The sequence below is a fragment of the Poecilia reticulata genome, linkage group LG15 (assembly GCF_000633615.1).
Source record: "Poecilia reticulata strain Guanapo linkage group LG15, Guppy_female_1.0+MT, whole genome shotgun sequence".
Classification (NCBI taxonomy): Eukaryota; Metazoa; Chordata; class Actinopteri; order Cyprinodontiformes; family Poeciliidae; genus Poecilia; species Poecilia reticulata.
In genome coordinates this window covers 19,571,354-19,598,045 of record NC_024345.1, presented here as the reverse complement: position 1 = coordinate 19,598,045, position 26,692 = coordinate 19,571,354, and the positions used below count along the sequence as shown (strand labels likewise).

General features: G+C 35.3%; 1 protein-coding gene across 18 annotated transcripts in view; it reads right to left on the bottom strand.

The window, feature by feature from the left end:
• The window catches only part of LOC103477041 (neurexin-1a), a 265,070-nt gene that overhangs the window by 232,157 nt on the left and 6,221 nt on the right, over window positions 1-26,692 (bottom strand). For 7 of the 18 annotated variants that reach the window (XM_008429897.2, XM_008429906.2, XM_008429894.2 and 4 more), the window contains 4 exons: window positions 12,307-12,324; window positions 10,219-10,248; window positions 9,507-9,518; window positions 9,011-9,058 (listed from right to left, as the gene is read on the bottom strand). In XM_008429897.2, the coding sequence (XP_008428119.1) occupies window positions 9,011-9,058; window positions 9,507-9,518; window positions 10,219-10,248; window positions 12,307-12,324 (108 nt within the window). The remainder of the gene's footprint in view (window positions 1-9,010; window positions 9,059-9,506; window positions 9,519-10,218; window positions 10,249-12,306; window positions 12,325-26,692) is intronic. The other 11 variants (XM_008429902.2, XM_008429907.2, XM_017308968.1 and 8 more) reach the window with 10 other exon arrangements.

The following is a 26,692-nucleotide window of genomic DNA, read 5'->3' as shown; positions in this document are numbered from 1 at the left end:
ATATATATATATATGACAGTCTGAAGTATATCCAGTGTATCAAAAAACGCTTGGGAACATTCCATCATTTAAGTCCAATAAAGAGGCTATAATTTATGATCTTGAATCTGAGCAATAACTAAACAAAAGGATGTGCAAAGGATACATTTCACAGGCTACAGCTGAGGTATAGGTATCTACCTTTAATCTATTTTCTGCTGCAATTCATCCACTTCCTTCTGGAGACCAAGAAAGGGAGTTTTTCATCACTGCAGTCTCTCACTGGCATCGACCAGCATTATTGATCTGGAGCAGATCTCCTTCCACTCCACCTGGGGAGCCAGATGAGCCTTGTTCATATTGATCCCTCGTTTTTATTCTATACTCTCCCTCTTTCCTTTGGTTAGAGGAAAAATTTATATACCTGTCATATTTTAAATAAATATTAAATAAAGAGACATTCTTTGGGAAAACCACTGATGAGCAAAAAGTGCTGATGTGTTTTGTTAACAGCCAATGATATTCAATGATTTTATAGCATGCTACAGTCCTTTTGGCAGTCAAGTTGGGACTGGCACAAAGAGCCAAAACACATCTGTCAGCAAGCCAAGCAGACGAGTCTGACATATGAAAAATAATGTTTGATCCAAACACGTTTGATCTTTAAAAATAAAAGTTCTGTTTCTTAAATAACTCCAGGTAACACTTTGCATGTTTGATTTATTCAATCTTTACTGCGTGTTGCTGGGTGTAAATTACAATCGCATGCCTTTGATTTATAATCTTAGTTTATCACACTGCCTCTTTTCAAATGGTGCCCCTCTTCCTTCCCTGTGCCCACGTCCTTGTGCTTAGTCCGTAAATGCCTTTCTCTGTCTGCATTAAGCCCTTCGCTGTGTCTGTGTGTCTTCTTGCCTCCCCCTCAGGAGCAGAATCTGTGGTAATGCACTAATCTGTGCAGCTTCAGTGCAGACTTGCCAATCTGCCATGTCAAGATACACAAATCTCACTCCAGGCAATTACAGGCCTTTTTTCACTCTGTATTGCGAAGGAGTCGCTTTACTGATGTTTGCTGCAATAAAAACTGCCACTGTGACCTATCAGCTACAATTACCTTGGTTTCTACAAACACCAGTTGCTGAGAATACCAGGGAAGCTAAGCACTGCAGGGATTAAAATGGTAAATGGGTATATAATATCAGTAAGCTCCAAGGGGGAAGAATAAATTGCTGAAAGGAATCTTATTGCTTGTTTTTCCTAACACTTCTGCCGTTTACTCCAACAAAGAAACAAGTTAACTTAACTTTTAGTTTGAATGTTTTACAAAGGTTTAAAAGAAGTTACTGAGGTGGTCTAGATCCCAACCATGCATGGATTCACATTTTTCCCCATTACCATTTCCCTAGTGTCTTTTTCACCATCTGTTCTTCTAAGTATTATAATAATTTTAATTTAAATGCAAATCTGATCAAATGAATGAGATAAATGATGTTTTCCCATCTATTTAGGGTTATTGACAAGCACTGAATGAACTGTCTGTTTGGTGCTGAACAGAGCTACTATCAGAACAATAGAACAGTGACAGACATGGCTCAATGACTCTCCTCTATGCAGCATTTCTTTCCTTTCCAAATTTTCTGATATCAATCCCACCCTTGAATTTGGCAGAATTCATAATTGTGTTCAGCCTGGACAAGGTCAATGAGATTTTCATGTTTTAAATGTGATAAGGAGACATTCCCAATAGGACTCTAAAATTATATGTTTTGTGGGATACAGGCTACTGGCAGAAAAGCCATATTTCAACAGTTCATGGTTATTTCATTTAATTGCAAGTGTGTTGGTGCTCATAAGTGGCTGTTTTATGCCAGACTCTATGAATAAAAGATCTGATTATAAACAGGGATGATTAAAATGTGTAACGCTCCCCTTTATTCACCTAGAAATGAGCCAAACAATAATAATAATAAAAAAACAACAACTTAAAAACTAAACAGGACAATAAGAAAGTAAATATCTGAAGATATTGACAGAATGTCAGAGGCATTTTTTACACTAGGGTTGCAAGGTGGAGCAATGATTACCACTGTTGCCTCACAGTGAGACAGTTATGCATTCAAATCCTGGTATTTTTATTATTTTTTCAATTTATGGGCACCCTGGTTTTCTCTCAAGCATAGTTTAAATGTAAATTATAAATTATCATTAGAAATTATTCTGCATGTATATGTATTATTTATGGTTAATGAGATAGTGAAATGCCTATCCTGTTTCTTGCTTGCCAACTTCATGAGCTATATACCAGGCCCCTCATTATCCAACCCCTTTAACCTTAAACCCATGTAAATCTCCAACAGTTATGGAAGACAAACAAATGTTTACAAAGTCTCTATATTGTTTTACTAGCAAAGTCGTCAATTCACTCAAGGATGAGTAACAGTAGCATGTCCCAGCAGCAGCCCTTAGGCTTCTGTTGCCTGCAGCTAATGATGCTAGCAAGATTATGACATCAGTATGGGTTTCCCTTTGAGTTTGGGAACAAAAAGTGAACTCATCGAAGGATGTTGTGGAAATGAATGAGTCTAAGGATAAAGTTAATTTTCAGAACTAAAAAGCAGTATGATAGTTCCCTTCCAGATTTTCACTTGATACAGGAATTTTGAAGTCAATTTTCCTTTAAGACTTGTTAATAAATAACTTCAAAAGCTACAGTTGACACAGTTCCTTTTAGTGTCTGTGTTTCACTCTGTCCCAAAACAGTGAATTTGATACATTTTCTGTGATTGATTGAATTTTATTTGGTATTACCGTTTTATTCTAGATGGAGGGATTTTTCTCCAGTTTCTTAATATATTTTATTTTTTTATTACTGAATGAGATACCTTCATACATGCCGTAATATAAGCATTCATACTCAATGCCTAGATAGATTCACAGACAGACTATTATCATTGACTTTTGAAAAAGTCAATGATAATAAAATATGTTCAAATCATTTTGGAGTTGTTTTGATATTTAGACAATGTAATGTACCATCTGTACCTGAAAGCTGCATGTGCAGCTGTTGGGAGATCCACTCTTATCAACAGGGATTTCTTCAAGTTTGATTTTATACAAGTACCCACTTGGGCTAAGGTTGATTTTTCTCCAGTAGCAGTAATCTTTACATTTAGCTTGACCTTGTTCCAGGTGAGTAACTCAGTTAAGTGGAGTGAGAGCAAAGTGTCTTACTGATGTTGAAAATTGTGTACACTAACAAAGTTTAGATTTGAGTCACCTTTCTGTCTCTACTACACCTGCATCAGAAATCTTAATGATCCAAAATGATCCAAATTAGTAAGAGCTGCAAGTGCTCACTTTCTAAAGTTATGCTGCACTGCGCACTTAGTTATGCACATGCTGTGAACCTTCTGCATGTGTTCAGGTATAAAACAGCACTGTTTTTGTACAGCCAACAGGGCAGTCAGTACCAGATGTTTTCTCAACAGACAGTGAGTGAGTTAGAGAATATCTATTTTGTCAAAGAGCCTTAGTCAAAGTATTTGACCAGAGTTTCTATAACAACTACATTGTGCAGTTCATGGACCACTGAAGAGATATTTTGTTAAAAATGTTCATCATTTTCTCACATTGGTCTTCCAGTTACATTTCACGTAATGTGAGTGTGGATGACCACTTATGTAAAGGTGTTATTAACACTGCATGTGGCCTTAAGAAGAAGACTGAATAATCATCTTCTGAAATAATCGTGCAGTGCCACCTTCCACAAAGCACAGCTTGCTTTTATTAATTGTGACCATAATATCTCACATAAAAGTTAGAAAAAAGGCTATGACTTAGAATTTACCTGATGTCTGGGGTTAAAGCTTAGCATCTGTAATCCTGAAGCAGCAAGAATTTCACTGACATTATTGCAAGTTTCATGGGAAGGTACAAAAACATTTGTCACTTATTTAACACACACCTCATGGTGTTTTGTCAGATGAATTAACTGTTCAGTCTTGGGGTAATACGAATGAGCTTGACTGTGAGTCTTATATTGTGTAAAACAGAACTCTAATTTGATGTCCTTTTCTCTCTTTCTAGTTGTCACTGTAGATGCTCTCTCTTGTCTCTACACCTGTTTAGTTTTCTCTGCTTCATATCTTCCACTTAAGACATATTTGTGAGCATGAAAAACTAGTTTGGAATAAAATGCAGTCAGATTAACTATCTAAGTCATATTCTTATTATAATTGAAGACTTTTATTACAGTTCCTTTACATCTTCTTCTTTATTGGTAATCACAGCATAATCCGTGGTTTACCATTAATTACTTTATCAACCTGCTAATTTTTATTAATGATTTTGGCCGGATCGGTCCTCCATACTTTTGACTTCACACTGCATCTGCATGCCTTCATTAGCTTTATAAATCACAGTAAGGCTATTGCCTCACTGACGCTACCTGTTGGAGGAAACGAGAAATTGGATAATCATCAGCTCCAGCTCCAACAATGCTTTTTCTTGTGATGTTTTTCCAACACTCCTTTCATCTCACTTTCATATAAAGGTGACAAAGTTAAATTTACATCTTAACGAGCCATCCTTGTTTTGATTAGGTTACAATTGATCTTGATTTTGTTGACAAGAGATGGTGTACGTTAAAAGGAGAAGGGTAGAGCACACCAGGTGTGTAGCAGTTATGTTTCTTGTTTTAGTTCATGCCTGCAGTCCAAATGTCTACATAAACATTGCTGTAATTGTACATGGGAAATTCATGCATTATTAAAACTGGATTTGTGGGAATCAATTTTAAAATGAGCAATGCCCACAATCCCACAGTGACCCACTACTGACATCAAATATTCAAGTGAGATACAAATCATTTGCAAGCACTGTGGAAATACAGGGACTGACATCACAAGCTAATGAATGTAAAATTTAAATCTGCTTTCAAATGACCCTACAGGTTTGTTCAACATGATTTACAGTTTGAAATCTAAAATACTTGGACTGATGAAACCTACACTAGACATAGCAACACAGTTTGAGATCTATTGGATGTAAATTGTTTTTTCAAAACATGGAAAGATTTTAGGACTAGTTTAGAAATAGATAAGCACAGATTCCACAATACGTAGACCAGCCAAACTTAGGCTGGAATATTCTACACTTATCTGCAAAATCTTTCTTCTCGGTTTCAAACACCAAAAAATGGATTGTTACTTTTCTTTTTGTAGAAGTGTTTCTTGCAAAAATCTCAGTGAGTGTCGCTGTCTACCTTTAAAAACAATTGAAACACATAACTAACTATAAATAGTTTTGATTTTCAAAATACTAAGTGTTGCTATTCTTAAAATACATCACCTCTTCAGTTATTGTGACAAACTAAATAAATATGTGATACATAATTCTACAGCGCTTGTTTTGAGGCAAGTGAGTGGTAAAATCCTACCTGTGAAGGTCTTTCAATGATTTTCACTGACCTGACTCCAGTGTCACATGCGCACTGATCTGTGCTGAATCCCACCATAAGTACTATCCATCACTGTACTATGGTGTAAAAAGGTACAAACACAAACACACCTGCGTACAACATAGGTTTCCCCTCAAGGTTAGGGATTCATGTAATAGATTAAATTAAAACTCTAAAACTAAATCAAACTGATGTCTTTGGCATCAGGTACTTTCAGAATCTGATGTCTTGCTTGATTATCTACAGGGCATATTCTCAATTGCCCTGTTAATTTTCCAGCATATGTAAACATTAGTGATGAAGGTTCCTCTGAATCATTATCATATTAAAGCTTTATAGACACTTAAAACAATGTTATTCATGTGAAAAATGCATTAAAAATGACTATATCCAAACCACGGGCATAGTTAACAGGGTACGTGAAATTGTTACACTTGATAATTTGATTTCCATTAATCATAACACCTAATGTATACTGTATATGGTAGATAACCGCCATTTGAAAGCATTTGTGAACGTTTATCAATCTGTGACACTCAGTTAATTAAAACACTGCAAGCAATTTTCTGCTGTCGCTACAGAAACGTAAGTGACTTGATGCAATCTTCTAAGTATCCTTAGACAGAAACCTTTTAAACTACTTTGAAAAATTAACAGAACTTAATATATTGCTTGATAACTAGGATCAATTGGAATGTATGCATGACTGAATTAAAATATTTTTTTGTAAAGTGTCTCAAAATTACATTTGTTGTGAATTGGAGTTATGTGTAAGATTGAACTGAACTGAATTAAAAGACTCTGATGAATAGTAACTATACAATACAAACAAGCCCAGCAAAAATGCTTTATAAATATCAAATTAATCTAATAAAATCAAAAATGTTATGCACACAAATAAGAACAAATACGATCACCTTTGATGTCCTCGGTGACAAAAATAACAATTCCCATCTTTAGAAAGTGAAAGCAATTACATTAGGAAATCCACTCATTTAGAAATAGCCTCGTAGTACCTGTAAGCTTATCTGTACAGTGTGTAGTTCCTCTTAAGCTGCACATTGCAATGACAGGAATTAAATACCCAAATGATTTGTGTGCCAGCGGTATTACAACGTATCCCTCTGCACTCACTGCTATGTGGTGCTGGATGGGAACAAGGTTTTAGGTAAACAATGTTGGTAAACCAGCTAAAAGCACCGGATACACACACAAAGCCCAAGCTCAAAGGACCAGCCCTCACAGAGAGGATAAACCAAACCAAGTGGTTAACGTCACACAGGAGAATCTCGGCGAGGGCCTACATAAAACACAATATTCTCACAAGAATAAAGGAGACAATGAATACACGCTCTGTCCACACTCCAATTTTACCACTCATGTGGGGATTTGTGTATATGACCAAACAGTACATTTACAAAGACTGAGCAGGGTTTTTACACTGTAAAACACAGGGGGCATCTTACCAAGACCCAAATTAGAAGCAGTGGGCCGAGTATGGCAGATTTGTGCCTCATCAGCATTATTTGACTCCTTCCCTGCGGCTTTCCTTCTGCCACAGCCAAGCTCGGTGTTGATACAGAGCTGTGAAAACCTAAGCTTTACGGCACATTATCGGAAGACGATTCAAATGTTACTAATGGACTCCTTAAGCAATGTAGATAATTATCATAAATGACACAAGTGCTGTATCAAACAGTAAGTTACATAATCTGAGCCGGACATTGCCAGAATTTAGTTTTTATGCAAGAACATTTGTGTGGGAGGCATTAACTGCCATTGCTGTAAAATGTAGAGTTTCATTCACAGAATATAAATGTAGGACCAGTTATGACCTGCAAATCAATGACAAATGGTCAACAGAAATGTGTCAAATCTTGGAAGAACAGCAAAAAAACTACATTTCAAAAGCCACCCACAGAATAAATTTTTCATTTCCAGACAAAAGCAAAAATCACATTTGTCAGACAGTATGTCAGAATACCAATTGTCTGCATCAATTTTCTAAACAATAAGCATGAAGACTATAGAAATGAGAGTGACACTTACCTTGGAAGATGTTGCAAATGGATTTCATTCCAGTTTTCACATTTGTGTTTTTGCATATAATCCCCATACCATAATTATCAAATCTTAGTTGGAGAATGAGCTTAAGGCAAATTACAAAAACTGTAACTGTGGCTTGTACAAGTACTGCAGCTGAATATATTTCAGGCCCCTGAAAACACAATGTGTATATGTGTATGCATGTGTGAAAATATTATGCATGAAGTCTCATTTATTGCACAGCTTTAAAACTCATTTATGGCTTCCTCATTCCTTATATATGGGCTATATGCGTTTTGCATGACTTGTTTTGAATTACTAATAGATAACGTTCAAACATATGCTTAGTCGGGACCAATAGGAAGAAATTTGTATTGTAATATAGCAGAAAGAATAGAATATTTACAGAACAGCAATAAGAAACATGTTTATTATTAAAGTTTTTCCTGTTGTAGGTCATTTATGGTTGACACATGCAGGATTTTATTTGTCTATGATGATGACTTTTTGGATAATTTTAATAGAATTATTCAAATTCTATAGCATGAGATCGAATCTCATGCTATAATAGTACATTTGAGAAAAACAGATTAATTCATTCATCTCATCAAATGCAAAAGACTGTGAGAATGCTGGCTAAAACTAGTAAGAGAACAACATCCTCAGTGAAAACAAACCTCTATGACATTGGCTGAAAGGTGGCAATTTAGTTACAAAGTGACTTAATGACAACAAAGTCAATGTTTTGGAGAGGCTGTCTCAATACTCAAGACTTTAGCTAAATAAAATGTTTGGGTTGAAAAGGACCATGAGATGGTTGTGGACGTTTACCCAAAACATTTTAAAAGGCAACTATATTTACCTAAGCTTCTGAATTTTAATAAAGGTACTGACATTTTGCAAATAGAAATAATGTTGATACCAAATGTCCTAAAACAGGAAAATATTACTCTAATGTCAGTGTGGAGGGAAAAATGTCACTTGACAGTGCATGTAGATTTGCAGTTTAAGCTAAACATATTAAATTTTACCTTTACTCACACACAGTGTGTGACCACTTGAAAATGTCCCTATTCCTTCCAACAGTGAAAAGATGCAATTGAAAAGTTTGCAATCCACAGACAGATGCAGAAACCATAAGCCGTGACAAAAATATCTTTCTTCAAATTAAATGCTTCAAAATATTCCTCACTGGTCAGTTTGAAAACTTACCTGCTTAAATGAAGCTTCACAAGAACATGGTTTTACAGAAGATTTAGTGCAACCTAATAGCTGCTAAGAGCAAATATTTAGACTTTATGCTAAAACAAATAGAACATTTAATTTAAAAGGAAAAGCAAGCTAGAGATTTCAAAGTAACGAAAACTGATTGTTAAATGTCACATTGTCCATTATTAATTAGTTACATGGCAATTATTTTACAATTAGCTTTCCACATGTATTGACAAAACATTACAGTCTCTTAACACAAGTGAACTTGCTAAATCAGAGTTTATTGCAAAAATAACAGAAGAATTGGAATTTTACCTTGTATGCTCAGTAGGGACCTTACAAGCCAAGTCTCCCCTCTCTGCCCTGAGGAGGAGAGTCAAATGGGAAAAATCAGAAGTCCACTTACCCCACAGAGAGAAGAGGTGAGGATCACAGCCAGGATGGGAGGCCCACAACACTATGATCAACCTCAAAACCCATAATTTAAACAAAAGCAGTGTAGTTTCCCCTGGGTGCAAGTTGTGCACAAGAACTAGGGCAGCAACTGTGGGGCTTACATTCATATGAGTCTGCATGGCTCTCATGCAATAAAAAAGAAGAAAAAAAACGTGAAAGCGACACAGCTTGAGCATGTGAATTCAAGCAGCACCTACCTTGAAACCCTCTAATTAATTAGTTGAAAAGCAGTTTTTAAAAATCCCAGTTATATCTCTTTATATATATATATATATATATCATTCAACAAGAGCATATAATGCCAGAAATATTACCACAAAGCTCAGTGAATTCAGAGAATTAAAAAGGATAATACCTTTACTTTTACCTATGAGATTTGATGAAATGTTCCATGAAGAAAGCAGGTTCCAGACAAAGAGGAAGAACAAAGGAGACACCAGTAAGTGTCCTGACAAGATAGGAGGACAGTGGGCAGGGGGATAGAGAGGCTTGATGGCTGCAAATATGCGCAAATACAGGGAGGGAAATAGGATGCTGCTATGGGAAGTGAAAGCAGAAAGCTACATCGCTGCTCTGTTGTGCCATGGCAATATGCAGAACTGCAAAAATGGAAAAATGAAGACAAAATGGACAATTGTCTTTGCAGATGCTCTCAACATGCATTACCGATGTGAGGGCAGATGAGGATTAGCTCTAAAAGTGCAGTAAGCTATTTTCACAACACCCAAACAAGGTTAATGCAAGTCGTCCTTCAGTACAACTACCCATACTAAATTTGAATCATTAAAAAAACGATATATATATATATATATATATATATATATAAACAGAAATGTCAAAACTATATAGAAAAACACAAACTTCAAAGCAAAGCTAGATCACCTATGAAAAGTCAGATGGAAAAACAACACAAGACAATAAAATAAAGCCATTGATCAAAAATGGATAAACAGCCCATATCAGAAGCTTCAAGCCTGCAAAGGAGTTAGTGGCTCACAAATTTCAAAGCACAATAGGAGCGGGAAGAACAATGGAGGAATGATAGGAAAAAGGAACATAGCTCATACCTTGGTCGCCCATCATCAGGTGTGCCAGACCTTAAAGGAAAACAAGAGTACAGTCAGCAGAGAACAAGGGATCATGGGAAACTGTGTGACACTGACATGCAGGCATCTCCTTGACAGTAGATGTCTGTTACTTGAGGAGTGTTGGGATAAGGGAAAAGCAGGGTAGAGATCAAGTGGAGGACACACAAACAGGGTTAGTCTGATGAGCATTAAGGCAACTGAGAAAGGTTGCAATGCATCATCAGCAACTTACTATGCATCGTTCAGAAAGCTAAAGTCACGCTGACCTATATGCAGGTTCATCTCAGTCAATTAAAATAACTATAAAGTCAGTCGAAAACAGACATTTACTTCAGTATAGAACATATATTTATTACACTCTGTGGAATATATCAAGTTTTTATTTCTGTTAACTTTGAGAACATTCATTTGAAAACCAAAATTCAGATTTTCAAATAATCAGAATATTAAAGAAATCCATTAAAAATTGTTAAACACCAGGAAGTCATTTCTATGCACTGTCCACCATATGCACGTAATATTTAGTTAGTCAATACTAACTGCATCAATGCAGTTTGACATGGAGATAAGCCTGTGGATGCCCAAGTTTCTGCATTATTAAATACGTTGTTCATCTTCCTCTTAATGGCCCTAAGGATTCTCAATAGGGTTTAGGTCAGATCAGTATTCTGGTCACGAGTACAATTATACTATGGTTATTAAACCAAATGTTGGTACTTTGCCAGTCTGGGCCATTGGTAAGTTCTGCTGAAAAGACAAACTCTGCCTCCACATGAAGCTTGTTAGCAAAGGCAAGACTGAAGTCATCCAAAATTTAATTTTGGATGACTGACTTTGCACTTCATAAACACAATGCATCATCATAAGCAGGTGAAATTACTTCCCAAATCATCACTGACTGGAAAAGTCCTACTGGACCACAAGCAGCTTGGATTATGTGGCTATTCACTCTTCCTCCAAAGTGTGAGATATTAGTTTTCAAAATAAATGTAAAATGGTATTTCATCCTCTAATTGGACTTTGGACCTCAGAGCAATAGTCTTGTCCTTATTCTCATTTGCCCAGAAGACATCTGACTTTATGACTTAGAGGTCCAGTTTTATATTTAGGTTATTATATTATATTCAACAATCAGATTAGTGTAATGTGCTACTATACCCACTCTTTCAAGTGTTTCAGGAAAATCTAATCATTCACATAACTTTCTAAAAATCAAACTATTAAATCTGGACTGTGGACACTGAAATTAATGTTGACAACATTTGTGCTTGCTGCTTTTGCATTGAGATGGTATTTTAGGCATTGCCATTTTAGTCTTAATGATCCTCATACTCAAAACTGCTTAAGAAAAAAAATGAACAAGCACCAATATAAGTTGAAATCTGCATTTACTTATTTTAACCAAGCCTGATGAAAGTATTACGCTTGATGTAAGGCATCCATCCATTAATATGTCATTGTACATAAATATACAATGTTGCTCGATTCTTTAAAGAAGGCTTTTACTGATTGGTTGCTTTTGTAGTCTTCTAGAGTTTTCAGAACTATTGCCGTTTTATATATTGTATATGTGGATGAGATAAACTTATAGCCACTGGTTTATAGATCTAGTCGTAATAAGCATTACATTACATTACACAGCAAACTTTACAGGCAATACAGTTAGTGTTGCTTAAATTATCTGGGAAATTTGAAATGTTATCCAGCCTTGACTTTAAAAAGAAAAATAAAACAGATACAAATCAGGAGATTTTTTTGCAGTTTTTTAAATTTATTTTATTTTATACATTGACTTCAGAATTTATCATTTATGACTAGAAATATTGTTTTTATGTTGATATTGAAGTTAATAAAGGTGTTCCTAAAAACTTTGTTAGAGGTATGAGTATTTTTCAAAATCAACTGACTTATTAATTTAATTAATTAATTAAATGAAAATAAAGATAAAAGATGACGAACCACACTTACCACTCAAGTCACATCGATACCATCACCAAGACAAAACATTCTTTAACATTCATTTGATAGATTTTAGATGGAATTAGTCCCCAGGATGAAAATACCCACCTTCGGTATTGTTGTCTTCTGGAGGCAAAGAGAGAGAGAGGGAGATATTCATTAAGCAGCATGCAGGATAGTACTGGCCATTGCATGTTGTCACCATGCAAGGCAATAAACATCACATGCAAGTGGCCTATTGCAACATCTCAAGAGAAAATACAAATTTATGTTGATCTGCTCTATTTTTGGTAACCTATAAGATAATCTAGGACCAACTTAGGCAAAGTTTATTCAGCTGTGTTTTTAAGAGAGCATAGAAAATTACTGATTTATTTATTAGGTCTCTTTGAAAATGTGTTTCAACTCATTAAATTATGACATCCAATGAAACTATTAATTCCAGTTCATATAGATTTATTTTGATAAATTTAAAATGTTATATTTATTCACTAAATTAAATGTTAAAAAAAATCTTGAAGCAAATTCAAAGCTCAGTTAATTCTTAATGAACTCTTCTTTGAAGATGAAGGTTTGAAGATCCGTTTTCTGTTTTACAAACTAAAGTGCTCCTAGGGACCCGCTCCTGACCTTCCGGGCAGCAAGCTGTGGCTTAGTAAGCGTATGTCTGTCCTAGAATATCAGACAGATCTAAAATGGTGTGAGCGCATTTGACTGTTTACAAATAAGCAAAAAGTACATTCTTCCACCTAAATCTTAAAACTGGCTTCACATTTAAATAATCAAAGAACCAGTATTGATCACAAAGCATGGGAAGGTGAAGGGGAGGAAAGCAACACAACTTGAGGCTGGTTCATCCTTCTGTGTTCATTGTCACTCATTAATGTTTTTATTTATTTCACTTTTCTTTAAAGATAGTTTAATCTCTACTGCTTCAAAATAATCACCATAAATGTTTTTTTTTTTTCTTAGATGAAAAGCTGCCTTATGTAATGAAATTCACAGCAAATGAAAATAATATAAACAAATGGAATCGATATATGTATATGTAAAACCTCTAATGTTTCAGAACAGGCAGTGAGATCTTGTGAAGGCATTTTCAGGAGATTTGGTTACAGCATTAAAGGCAAAGAATAGTGAGCGCATCCAGTTATACAAAAGATTGGCTCCTAAATGTCAATGCTTCTATTTTGATTTTGGCTATAAAGTGAGTTTTACGGCAGTGAGAAAGTCACTGTGAAATATGTTACTCTGATAAAGGAAGTAGACATAAATACATATTGATAAACTGATGGCGAATAGGTGAGGTACACAGCATGCCACCTGAGAGGATATAGATTAATTCGAAAAAGAAAAATGTGAGTTCAAACATGCAAAAATAAGAAAAAGAGAATGTGTAAGAGCAAATGTTAATTGCCTCTCAAAAAGGGGAGAAATACACTCAGAGTAGTTCTTAGGCTATTGTATTAGAACCAAATTTAAAGATATCCAGGTCTAGGTATAAACATGACAAAAACAACAAAAGAATGGTGTTTTGCATGCAACATCCATTTATAATTACTCAAAGTAATAGTTCTTGTGATTGGCCCAGTTTTTAACCATGCCATCAGGATCCCAGTTTTGACCACAATTTAAATTCCTACCTCTCCAAAATGGTTTCTTGCTCCAAGTTAAGCATTTTTTTACTTTGACCCAAAACTTACCATACCTTTTGGTTCCCTTTCCAAGTCAGACACCACACATAAAGTTACCAAAGGTTGTGGCAATGTACAAAAATGATTAAACGTCTATTAATTGGTTCAGATACATGACAACACCAGTTCTGTAAAGCTTAACAAAATTCAAGTGTGTTCATATTCTTTCTAAAGGTGTTGTCTTTATTAATAAAATTTCCAAATTTTCTTGGAAATACAGTATACTGCCTCACTTATCTAAGACTTTTTGAAAACAAATGCATATTTAAACAATCAAGCAGAATATGTTGCATGTGAGAAAGTTAGATGAATAAGACTGTGTGCATATACAGGAAGCAATCAAACTAAAACATGTCTCTTAGATAAATGAGATACTGCTGTCAAATAAACATGCAAACTGTTTGATGTCTGTTTTTTTTCCAATTCAATTATGAAAAGCACGCTGCTGAAATTAAAGGCATTCAGACAAAGCAAGCATGAGGCTGGCAGTTACAAATGACCAAAAAAAGGTGAAAAACATTAACAAATAAAAAACATTTGATTATGTCAAGACCCCAAAGGCACTGAAACATTTGCTACAACACATACTTTTCCATTTTTATAAAACATAACTGTAATGTTTGATGTGAGACATATTTAGGCTATGTATTTTAGATCTGTGAGTGGCCTGTGTGGGAAGGTTTTAAAAGTTTAGATGATTATACATACCTGTGGGATTAGCAAGATATTATACTGATTCCCTTTCTTTTATCAGCTTAAATCTTAAATTAGAAGCTATTAATTATTGATCCTATCTAATTATAGCTTTGGAGACATACAATATTTATGGCCTCCGTATTAAATCAGATCAGAGAACATTATCTTAGCATGATTCTCAACCTCCACAGGACGAAAATAGTGCCAAAAGTGAAACCACTGAAAATAAGCCACTTTCTTTGTGTGATTAGGCAGATGATTATAACTATTTTTGTTATTTGTGTTCAGTATAGGTTTGGCACAAAACAGATGTTAATAGTAAATATATTTCTATGGAATCTATTGACATAAATTTTACTTCGGCTGTAAGATTCATTTAGAAAAATAATCACAAATTAGGTCAATTTTGTGCAACAAGATAAGGAGAATAGGCACTTGACATGCTCATAGAATTTTGCAGAATCTTTCTTTCTCCAAATATGTTTGCAATGACATCAGTAAGCATCTCACTTGACCAGACTATTTTTTCCAGATTCAGAGGTTTAGTAATACACCTGTAAACAGTGCAATCAGTATGTTTGTTACAAATATAAATTTGGCCTTGAGGAAGCTCTTTGTTTTACATATCATAAGATGCTTCTTGTGTGATATGTTAGTACTGAGAAACATTTTCAAAGTTCAGCAGCTGCGGTTACAGCATATGATATTCATTTGGAGAGAGGGAAAAGATAGTTTTTTTAAATACCGTTACATTTTAGCTATTCTATTTTTTAAGTATTTTTTTTCTTCTGTTGTACATGCATTAACAAATAAAATATACATATGAAACAAGTTGTTGCTGACATGGCATGAATTTTATGTCAATAGCCCCCTTTAGACATTTACTTACTAAAAAAAATTGTCCTTTGCACTTATTTTCCCTACTGCATCTTATGAGATGAAATTCAAACAACCTATAGGGGCCACATGGAACAAGGTTTCATTTGGTGGTTTTAAGAGCGAAATAAGCTTTTCCTTAATAGCAGTATCACCTCACAGAATCCATTAAAGCAAGTCACCATCACTCATCTCTCTCTCCCTCTTTCACACACACACAAATGCACTTCCATTTTTTTTTTTTCCACAAATGTACCCAGCTGGTTACATTCTAATCCACAGTTGTAAATCCATTTAATCCCCTTGACAAAGTGATCCTAGTGCTATTGTGCTGGTAACTCTACACCAAAATGCACTCAACTGTCTATCAAACAATCTGTGTCTCTGATAGTCTTACGCTGTTATGTTATGCACACAGAGCAGTCTATGGCTCAAGGAATATAATTACAAATACTAACTTAATGCCTCACTGAATGAAACATCTGGTGTACGATTTCTCCAAGAAAAACACACACAGACACACACGTGGGAAAATTAATCAATAAATTGATTTTCTTTTCGCTTTGCCTCATGCAGACATAATTCTGACAAAACACAAAATTGACCCCCCCCTCTTGACTGTGAGCTCCAAACCATGACAACTGTTCAAAGCCAAAGTGACAGGACATACAGTAGACATAAAAAAAAAATAAAAAAAACTGGACATGCTTAGTCCACTACGATACATCATTCAAGCTACCCTCAAAATGCCATCGCCACACACTAACAGATGCAAGTCTGTCTTGTGTGTCTGCATGTATCTAGCTGAAGAGATGTAGGAAGAAGAGTCTTGTTGACATTTTAAATAAAGATGCATGCGTGACATTCACTAGACACCACACACAGCTATGGATATAATTCATTTTTCTCTGCTGAGTGACAATGTTGTAAGATCTTTTCTAGTTGAATAAACCTCCTGTTAAAGCCATAAGCACTGATGAGCTGGTGAATTTGTCTTCTCTTGCACTGGAATTACACTCATATTTTCTGAATCATTTCTTTTGGGTAGCAAAGAAAAACAAACAGAAGAGGCTACTCTGAACAACATTTAATCCAAACTAAAAGCTGAGATAGCTCCTGCAATGATGTTTAACTATATCTTAACAACACACAATTGCTTCCTAAATGCTCCAAATATTCAAAATAGTCTAACACAAACTTCACAGTCCAAGCAGCAGTAGTAGAATTCCATCAATGATTTCCTAAAACGGAGTTATACAGAATATTACATCCAAAATGAATACTGCTCTAATCAATTGATATTCTAACCGTGGGCAGAGCAACATAGTTAATTGTTTGATAACCAAAGAATCGTGACGTTTAACAAAGTTGGTCCATTCCACAAAATCCAGATGAAAACCGTAAATGTATAAATGCAGAAAAAAGCAGAAATTCTTTAATGTTGAAATTAAATTATCATTATTGGTTTAAAAGGTGCTTCTTTCATTTATAATGAACAGTAGAAATTTGCTCCCAACTGTTAAGAAATTAAAATAGTTTACAAATAATCTATTTAATTGAAAAATCCTCTGAAGGGTCAGATATTTACAGTTGGCTTGAGATTAAAGACGAGACAGATTCACAACTAATAGGTAAACATTTAAATGCTTTTTCTTAATAAGGTTTTACAAATATCCAACATGTTATATATTATTATTTTTTTTAATGTTTGGGGAATTATAGAAATGTAAAAATATAAATAAAAAGGGATGAGAGCACAAAATAGTGAGTTTTCACAAGAATTGCACAATTTTCAGCGTGTGGGTTTCATTTGTAAATAATTACAATGATTGTACATTTGTATGTTACAACACAACCCAATTCCTTTCAACTGACATTTTAATTTAAACAGTGGCAGCAGATGTTTTGATAGAAAATCTGAAAGACTAGCTCAGAAGCTACCAAGCATCGATTGGTTGTCAAACTACAACTTGGACAAACTCAAGAGTAATGAGTGGGTGCTCATCCCTTTCTACCACTAACCTAATGCATCTGTTCATAGCATTGAACAGCTCACCATTGCTCAATTATGTAATTGAAGCAACAAAAAAAAGGGTAAGAGAGGAAGTGCATGCATGGACTGAGTGACCAGCCATTCTGATAGAAACTAATAGCGACCACAGCTGTGGATAATTATACTCTCACTAATTTCAACTTCACTTCTAATTATTCAGTCACTGCTGGAGCTTTTACGCCTTCAGACCATTTCTGTCTTTGAATGAGCTTTTTAGAAAAATCCTCCCAGTGGGAATGGCCTTGCCAAACAGGACAGTGTCCAAATGGAAAATTCAAGGGTTTAAAAATGAACAATTTGTCATTGTATGACTTACTGATAGCAAAACTCAGTTCGAGGAAGCTACCAGAAGGCAAGCACTAGAAGAGGCAAGAAAGTAAATGCGTTTTTGAATGATCACAGTTTTTCTGTTTGTCTATTTTAATTTAAAGGAGAATTATTCTTTTAAGAAGTTGAGCACCAAAGCACAAAGAAACAAACAGTTGAAAAAATATTTTCCCCAGCGTTTAAGGGAAAGTACGCGTCTGAGGGATGGGAATGTTTTACAGTTCCTGCTACTCCAATAGAGGAGGATGGCATGAGCCTGAAGAAAATATGCCAGCATGGAGATTTTCACATAACAAAATGCTATCTTTTACTTGACTTTGCTTTTCTTTTTTTTTTCTTTTTTTTTTACTTTTGTTAGTGCAAAGTAAAATTAATAAACACTCTCTCAAAACAATATTCTATTTCACTGTATCTCAGCTCAGTTTATATAGTGTTGCACTTCAGCTGTTGTCTGCATGTACATTAGTTTCTTTAACCATCCAAGATCTGCAGCATTAACTCGAACCGACGTTTTTAGGGCAAAACAACATGTTCATGTTCTGATGAGAAAACTACAGTTTGCGTAGTGACATTCACTGTCCTCAGAAAAACATTTTACACAGCAACATCATTCTGATGCACTCAAGTCCTCACAAGCAAAACACAGTTGATTATGTACAGAAAAGTGAAACTTCTACATCCACTGCATGGCTCGCTAACATAATGAATGGCTATTCTGGTGACAGAGCTTTAGGAAAAAGAAAAACATAAAATAAGAGTGCCGATACCTGTGAACTCTGTCTCACAATGCTGGTGTGAGACAGAAGAAATTACCTCATTTAAATGCTGTCCAATTATCACAAGAGGACTTTGATATCACTATTGTGTTGAATGCCCATTGCGGTTTGAACTAATGTTCAATGTTTGGTGCTACGGAACGTGGTCACTCCAATCTAACCTTAAGCTTCATTCTAGCTTAATGTTGCCCACGCTTTTGTTCTCATAGACTTTTCTACATATTTCTCACTTTCAGGCAAGAAAATGCATATAGTTAGCATGAAACATAAACTCAAGGGAAAAACTATAAAAATGCCCTTTAGGGCACACAAATACACCTTTATCCTCTTTAGCAATTGGTCTATATTAAAAAGAGAGCTTTTAAATAAAACCTAAAAAGCAATAAACATTTTAGTATGTGTTCAATCTATTCATATACATTGCATTACACATTTAATGCTTAGTTTTATTTTGTACTCAAATAACATCAGTGATTGTGAATTAATTACTCTTATTATTCAGCTACTAACAGGCTCTCAGGACAGATGGTGTGTGGACATTGTATTCCAATCCAGATATCTCCAAAGAGACAGACCCGTTAGAGAGGATTGTGTGAGCAGATGTTCTCTCCATTCTTTTACATCTTACGTACGGGTTGGAGTGATCCAACAGGATAATCAGAGCAGCTTATACAGAAGTTCTAATAACCTTAATCCCAGGATTGACAATATCTGGGATAGTATTACCATTGTGGAGTCAATCTCTTTTGTGACGGGTATTAGCAGCGAAAGATGGCATTAAGAAATCAATGCAAGTGGAAAGTTTGTAAGTGTAGGCTCAGCATATTTCCAACTTGTTACAAAGTGCAGAATGGTGGCTATTTAAGACAGTATAAGTATAGGACTTCCTTAAGAAAATGAGTTTCCATTTCTAATACTGTTGACGTCTAACAAATCCCTATCTGAATAGTGGCTCTTGAGCTTAACCTAAAAAAAATACAGCAATAAGACATACTGAGTATTAATTCAACTAAGCTCTAAGCACGGTTACCATTAATCCACATCTTCACCCATTGTAAATAAAAAAACACATGTGAAAAAACTATCTAAAAATACATCATGTGCTAAATGAATTAACAGTGTCACTTGAAGCGAAGCAAAACTGAATTTAGATTTCATCTTCAGAAAAAATAAACAAGAAGGATGGTATGATTCTCCTTCAGGGTGAACACCCTCAGCGTGTTAGCCACTGCTGTTTAGTTGCCAAAAGTAGCTTAACATGTCTGATGTTATTCAATAACGGAATTACAAAGTCTGTAAACACGACTGTAACAAAAATGTTTCTGAAAACTATTTGTTTTTACTTGGTTTTGGCATCATTTCTTTGAAATTATTCATGTGCACTTTTGACTTGTTTTGGAATTTCAAACATTCGTTTTGCTGAAAGTGTCATATGCCAGGAAAAAATACTCGTGCTGTGTTTTGTGAATGTATTGCAACATCTGAACTTTTTGAAATATTGTCAGATTACAACCGCAAATGTATTTTTTTTTCATGTGTTGTGATAAACCAACATAAATGGGGTCATATGTCTAATATTTAAAAGTTTATTTGTTTCAGTAACTCACTTCACCAAGTGAAACGCATTAGATTACTTGCACACAGGTGGATGTGTTCTGGCCTATTTCTGTTAACCCAGCTAATTTTTGGTTTACAGGTAATGAAAAAACATTTAATTTGGGGGAATTTAGATTATACCAGATTAAAAAAAAAAGTGCTTTAACAAAAATGTGGGCTTCAGAAAAAACATATTTGCTTGAAGGTTATTTTCCAATAACTTTTAAGTTTGGTTAAGAAAGCAAAAAATATATGCTTTAGATTGTCGATTTCAGTATTTTTCGGTGTCTGGCTGAGACAGAGGTGTTATCTGCCAGAAATATTTTTTTTAAAAGCTGTCAAAAGAGTGTTGAAGAAATTTAGAAATTCCCTTTGATAATCAGTTGTTTATTTGTAGTAAAATGAAAATCCTCTGAGAAAATTTCTCTAATCATTTCATTAAAAATAGGTGTTTATGGACTCAGAGATAGAAGTATATATTTTTCTGAGTAAAGCTGCAGAAGGTCCGTCTTTCAGATTTACAGTGAATCACGTGGTTTGTTACATGACAGGCATACTTGAAACAGGAGCATTCATTCACATTAATAATTCATCTTCTTCCACACAATATCTCAGTAGTTAAATTCATATGTGAACAAGGGCAAAGCTACTGAATACTAATTTGTTAAATCAAGAATTCGTGTAGAGCTGTACTTATAAATGAACTCAAATCTAGAGGAGCACTCAGAAAGCACGACTCTCTGCTAAAACCCAATGTTAATTTTTCTAAAGAAAATGATCATGATTGATAATCAAGAGTTCTGTTACTCACTTCTCCTTGTCTGGCTTGCCAGGAATCTAGAAATGCCTTAGACAAAATTTTGTTTTTCTTAAATAAATAATTATTTATATGTGTGTATATGTCTATGTACATATACACACATTATAGATGTGTATTTGTGCATAAACAGACATGATCAGCTGCAATATATTGGCCACACACTGGTAGAGTACCACAATAAAGGCTGTGGTGTGTTTTTCAGGCCACCATATTCCCCTGGTGCCAATCCGGCAGCATCCGATGGCATCTGTGGGAAGGTTACCAAACCCGCAAAGTTCCATCGCCAAACCCAAAGGGTGCTAGGATCTATGTTTAACATTATCAACATCCTGGTATCAGATACCCCAGGATACTCTCAGATGTTCTGTCAGACCACGACTACTTTGGTATAAAAACACAATTTTGGGTAGGAAAGGCACAATTTATCTTTGTATAAACATCTCAAATAGGTAATCAAATGAATAACATAAAACTTAAGCTAGTTAACAATACTTTGCGTTACATTATTTCTTCAGTGTATTTTGCCGTTTAAATCTACATGGCACAAAATATCAATTGTTGGCAAAATGAATAAAGCTAAAGTGAAACAAACAAAAACAAAGCTTCAGCAAAACTACTTTGTTGTTGAGAAAAATAAAATAAAATAAATAATATGCCAAGTAGTCTCACTCTTTTCAAAGGCAGGACCGCTCAATCATTATTGAAGAACCCATCAGCATTTGTTAGCTAAACAATTTCTAGCTTGCTTTTCTTATGAGGGAATGAGGGTTACTTGTAGTATCTTCACTGTGTCCCTCTGGAGTGAACTCAGGGGACACACTATTGCGTTGATGACCAGTAACACCACTTTGATCCATATTATTTGTCTTACCAACCTTATTTAAATGATGAGGAGGTTACTTAGTTTTCATATTTATTTTTTTTACAAGTCTCTCAGTACTGCAGAGATCCTCATAATTTTCCTTACTTTATTCTGGAACATTAACTGAACATTTTATTTTTGGGGGCCGTCTTTGTCGTGTTATTTAGAAACTGCCATTTTAACTAAGCAAAATACAATATCTTTGTATGAGTGCATAATATAGATGAGTCCACCTTTAAAGTAAAAGTTGAGAGATAATCAAATTGTATTTTATATTCAGAAAGTCATGTTAAAACCTTTTAATAGTTATGGAATAAGATACATTTGCAAGAAAGACACCATGAATAGCTTCCACAAAAGGTACTAATGAAATGCAAAAACACTTGCTGTGTATGATTCAGGAGGCATTTCGTAATTAATCCTGACAGACAAAGAGTACTGACAGTGGCACCTCAAATTTCTTGTGATGTTGCTAAACTAAAGTTGACTGATTTGCATAGAGCATTAATTAGAAATTATACAATTAACATTTCTCACATTCTATTAGGTCTCAAATAGTACAGTTTTTTCGACTATAACAATCCTACTATAATTCTCTCCAGAATATAGGTCACATCAGTCAGCAAATGTGTCATGAAGAGGAAAGACACATAAGTTGCACTGAACTTTAAGTCACATTTGTTTAGAAATTGACAAAAACTGAGAGGGACCTCGTCTGTGTTAATAATATGTGCGCAGCGGAGCAGTGACGCATTCAGTGTAAGTTCGGGGTGATAGAGAGGCGGTTGCATGACATGAAGCTGCAACATCAAGACGACCTGACAGCAAAGTCATTCATATTCATCTCCTCGGCAATGGATGTGTTAAGCGCAATTGTCAGGCTTCTGAAAAGTATGTACAGAATATTCCTAAGCACTCAATCCTTGGTTGGGCCTCCTCTTGCATGAATTACTGCACCAATGTGACGTGGCTTAGAGGCAATTAGCTTGTGGCATAGGTCTGTAAACACCTACATTTATTACAATGACCAACGTCATTTAAAAAAAAAAAAGATTAAAAGAAAACTTGTTTTTGTCTTTGTTGTCTGTGTACAAGTAGACTTATGTTCTTATCCGGCAACACCAATGCTTGAAGCTCATTGAACGAAACCCCATGTAACACTACAAGAAAGTCACATAGCTCACACAGTAACTGTTTCAGACACAGACCAGCCAAACTTTGTTTATAAGGAAGGATACATGTCAATGGGATGCATTTGCCAAAGTAACCTCTGATCTTTCTCTGATAGATGGATCCTATGAGATATTGAGACAACCAAATGATTATCCGTCCAAACCTCTTCCACCTTTCCTTACAATTTCTTTGCACTCCAGATTCATCCGTTCCTTGTACAACTGGAGAAGTTGTACCAATAAAGAGTAACAGACTCAATTTCCAAATGTTGGAAAACTTAACTTGACTAACAATAAACGATATTTTAAATTTAAATGAATATATGAAGGAATACAATATAGAATACAATGACTTACAGGTTATCAAATCAGTGTCAGTTGACAGGATCAACTAGTTTGCCTGTTGGGATTTTTAAAGTCCAGTAGGTGTCAGTATTAAGTGACACAGTATCGACACAATACGGTTTGTTAATGTGTCAAAACATTTAATGATGCCTCATCACTACTGTGGCACAGCGTAGGTGTAATGGAAGCCAAGATTGAGTTAACAGCTGCCTTCAGGTCATCTGCCTTGTTGGGTCCGATGTCTCTCATCTTCCTGTTGACAACAGCCCATAGATTGTTCTATGAGGTTAAAGGTCAAGGGAGTCTTCTGACCAGTCAAGAACAGGACTGGTCATGTTTAATAAGTTAAAAGCCTTCAGCTTAACCATAATGCTGCAGCAAGGGTTCTGTTGAGACATTGAACCAGCTTTTAGAACCTTTGGCAGTGTGGACAGGTGCCAAGTCCTGCTGGAATATAAAATCAGCATCTCCATACAACATGTCCGCAGAGGGGAGCATGAAGTGCTCTAGAATTTCCTTGTAGACTGTGATCTTCATTAAACACAGTGAACCAACACCAGCAGATGACATGACATCGATCACCATCACTGACTGTGAAAATTTCACACTGGACTTCAAGCAATGTTCATTCTGACTCTCCACTCTTCCTCAAGGCGGTGGGATCTTGATTTCCAAATGCAGAATTTACTTTCATCTGAAGACAAAACGCTGGACCAAAGCACTATTCCTTTTCTGTTTAACCCAGGTAAGACACCTCTAACATCTCTGGTTCAGGAGTGGCTTGACACGGGGAATACAACATTTGTAGCCCAAGTCTAGTATTCATCCGTGTACTGGCTCTTCTGGAATTAATTACATTTGACTATCCTCTCAAGACTGTGGTTCTCCCCGTTACTGGTGCAGCTTTCCTTCCAGACTTCTTCCTTCCACTCAATTTTCTGTTAATACGCTTGGATTACAGAACTCTGAACAACCGGCTCCTTCAGCAATGACCTTTTGTGGCTTACCCTCCTTGTGAAGGGTGTCAGTGACTGATTATGTAGCCTGCTAACCCGTCAGAGACTATTTAACGGCTCAGGAAACCTTTGCAGGTGTTTTGAGTTAATTAGATGATTAGGGTGTGACAGTAGGAGATTCTTTTATCACAGAATTCTAATTGACGGGGACACTGAATTTTCATTATCTCCGAACCATAATTATCAAAATTACAAGAAACAAAAGCTTGAAATATATAACTGTATGTTTGATGAATCTAGATAATATGTTTCACTTTCTGAGATGACGGGCAAGAAAAACTGTACTTTAAATTTTTTTAGATGTACCAGTATACTGTCTCCCGATTACGCAAATAACTAAATGCTATCTGGTGATATGCTTAAAAATAAATAATAGAAAAGGGCAAATAAAATCATGTCCAGAATTCAGTCTGCCCTACTTTCTCACTTCTACTGATTTATGGTTGAACAATGTATGATGAAGTAAATATGGTTCCATTTTATAATGATAAAATATGCACTTATCCAGTGCATCTATGTTATTTATCTAATGAGAAACAAAAGGACAGATTCAAGAGAACTTTTTTGATTGAACGGTGCATTTAAATAATTGTTTCAACCAATTGTGGGGATTTGTGCATGTGTATGCTTGTGTTTGACATCATGTAATGTCCACGCTTGCAGTTGGATGGGGAGAAGTTGACAGGTCTGGTAGCAAATCCCATAATCCTTTCATCTGATCAAAGTAACAAAACAGTTTTTAAATTATCCAATCCACAAATAAGTTTGAAATTTCAATATACTCCTAAACCAAATCCTTGTATAGTCACCAGATAGATTTGGAAAAGTTGAAAGAACAGCTTTGCTGTCTTTTAAAAAAAAATAAATTTATCTTTCACTTCTAAATGCTTGACGCTAACATGGATGAGATGGCTTATTTGAGAGGTTGCCAGCAAACAAAGACATAGTTTCAGTCCCAATTATCCAAATCCCAATTTGACTTTTTTTTTTTTTTTTTTACAGATTTTCTATGCAGTCCTTTGGACGTTTTCCCACACTGGGGGCCTGAGGGATTGACTAAAAAACAAACTGAATTACAAAAATCAAGGAACACACCAGGCAGATCAGAAATAAAGTTATGAAAATGTTCAAAGTTTAAAATAAGTTAAAAGCTTTCAGCTTATCCATAATGCTGCAGCAAGGGTTCTGTTGAAAACTGAAACTAGAAACTTTTTTTTTTTTTTACTCAACGAAAAATTCAAGAAACGATTATATAAAGCACATAATAGAGGTCCATCTTATATTAAAGAACTGCTTGCTATATTCCGAACAAAATACTTTTTTTCTTACACTACAGGGCTATTGATGGACGCCAGAGTTTCTAAAAGTAAAAAAGGAGTCAGATATTTTAATGCTCCAATTCACATGTGGAAACAGCTTTAGTCTTGGACGCTAAAACTTTTTTTAATAAGGTTTACTTCCAGGTTTTGCCCTTTAGCTGTGACATCTTCCTGCAGATAGCTATAAGTTGAGCTTTTGGTGCCAATAACTTTATGCTCTCTCACTAGACCCGGCATTTCTGTGGTAGGCCATGTCTGTCTCTTAAGCTATGCATATTTCTGTCTCCTATAGATTTTACTACTGGCTCAGAGTTTCTTTGTTTAACTTCCAATCCTATGAAGTCACTAAAATAACTACTGCTGTGATTAACTGCTAAAAGTTTTTACTGAACTGACAGGTTGGGCAGGGACAGCGTTAAGGCTCATGGCAACTACGGACATCTTGTTGGTGGTAACATCATAATGGGCGATCTTTGAGCAAAGGCAGGTTGTATCATCTTTTAGAGGCTGCAAAGGGGTTGATACTGGGTTAGAGAGGCAAACAGAGCTGCAATGCAACGATTTAGGTCAAAACAATTGTTAATAGTCTGGGCACAATCCAGGCCTAAATCCAAATGAACATCTGTAGCACAACTTGAAAATTGAGGCTCAGAGACACACTCTCAAGCCAATGAGTGAGGTTGAGTATCCATCAAGTCAAGCTAGAAGAGAGTTAACTCTACTATGTTAGATTTCAAAAGGTTAGAAAACATTTCCCGACATACTGCTGAGAAATAAAATAGGGTGAGAAAGAAAGTAACTTTTCCTTCCACTCTTAGTATAACTTTCTCGTTGTTTCACAAGTGTAAATAATATGTAAACACTGTGTTTACTTTTTTTATTTTGACTTGTGCATTATTGCAATTATGCATTATATTGCGTTTTGGCAATTTCAGAAGTCCC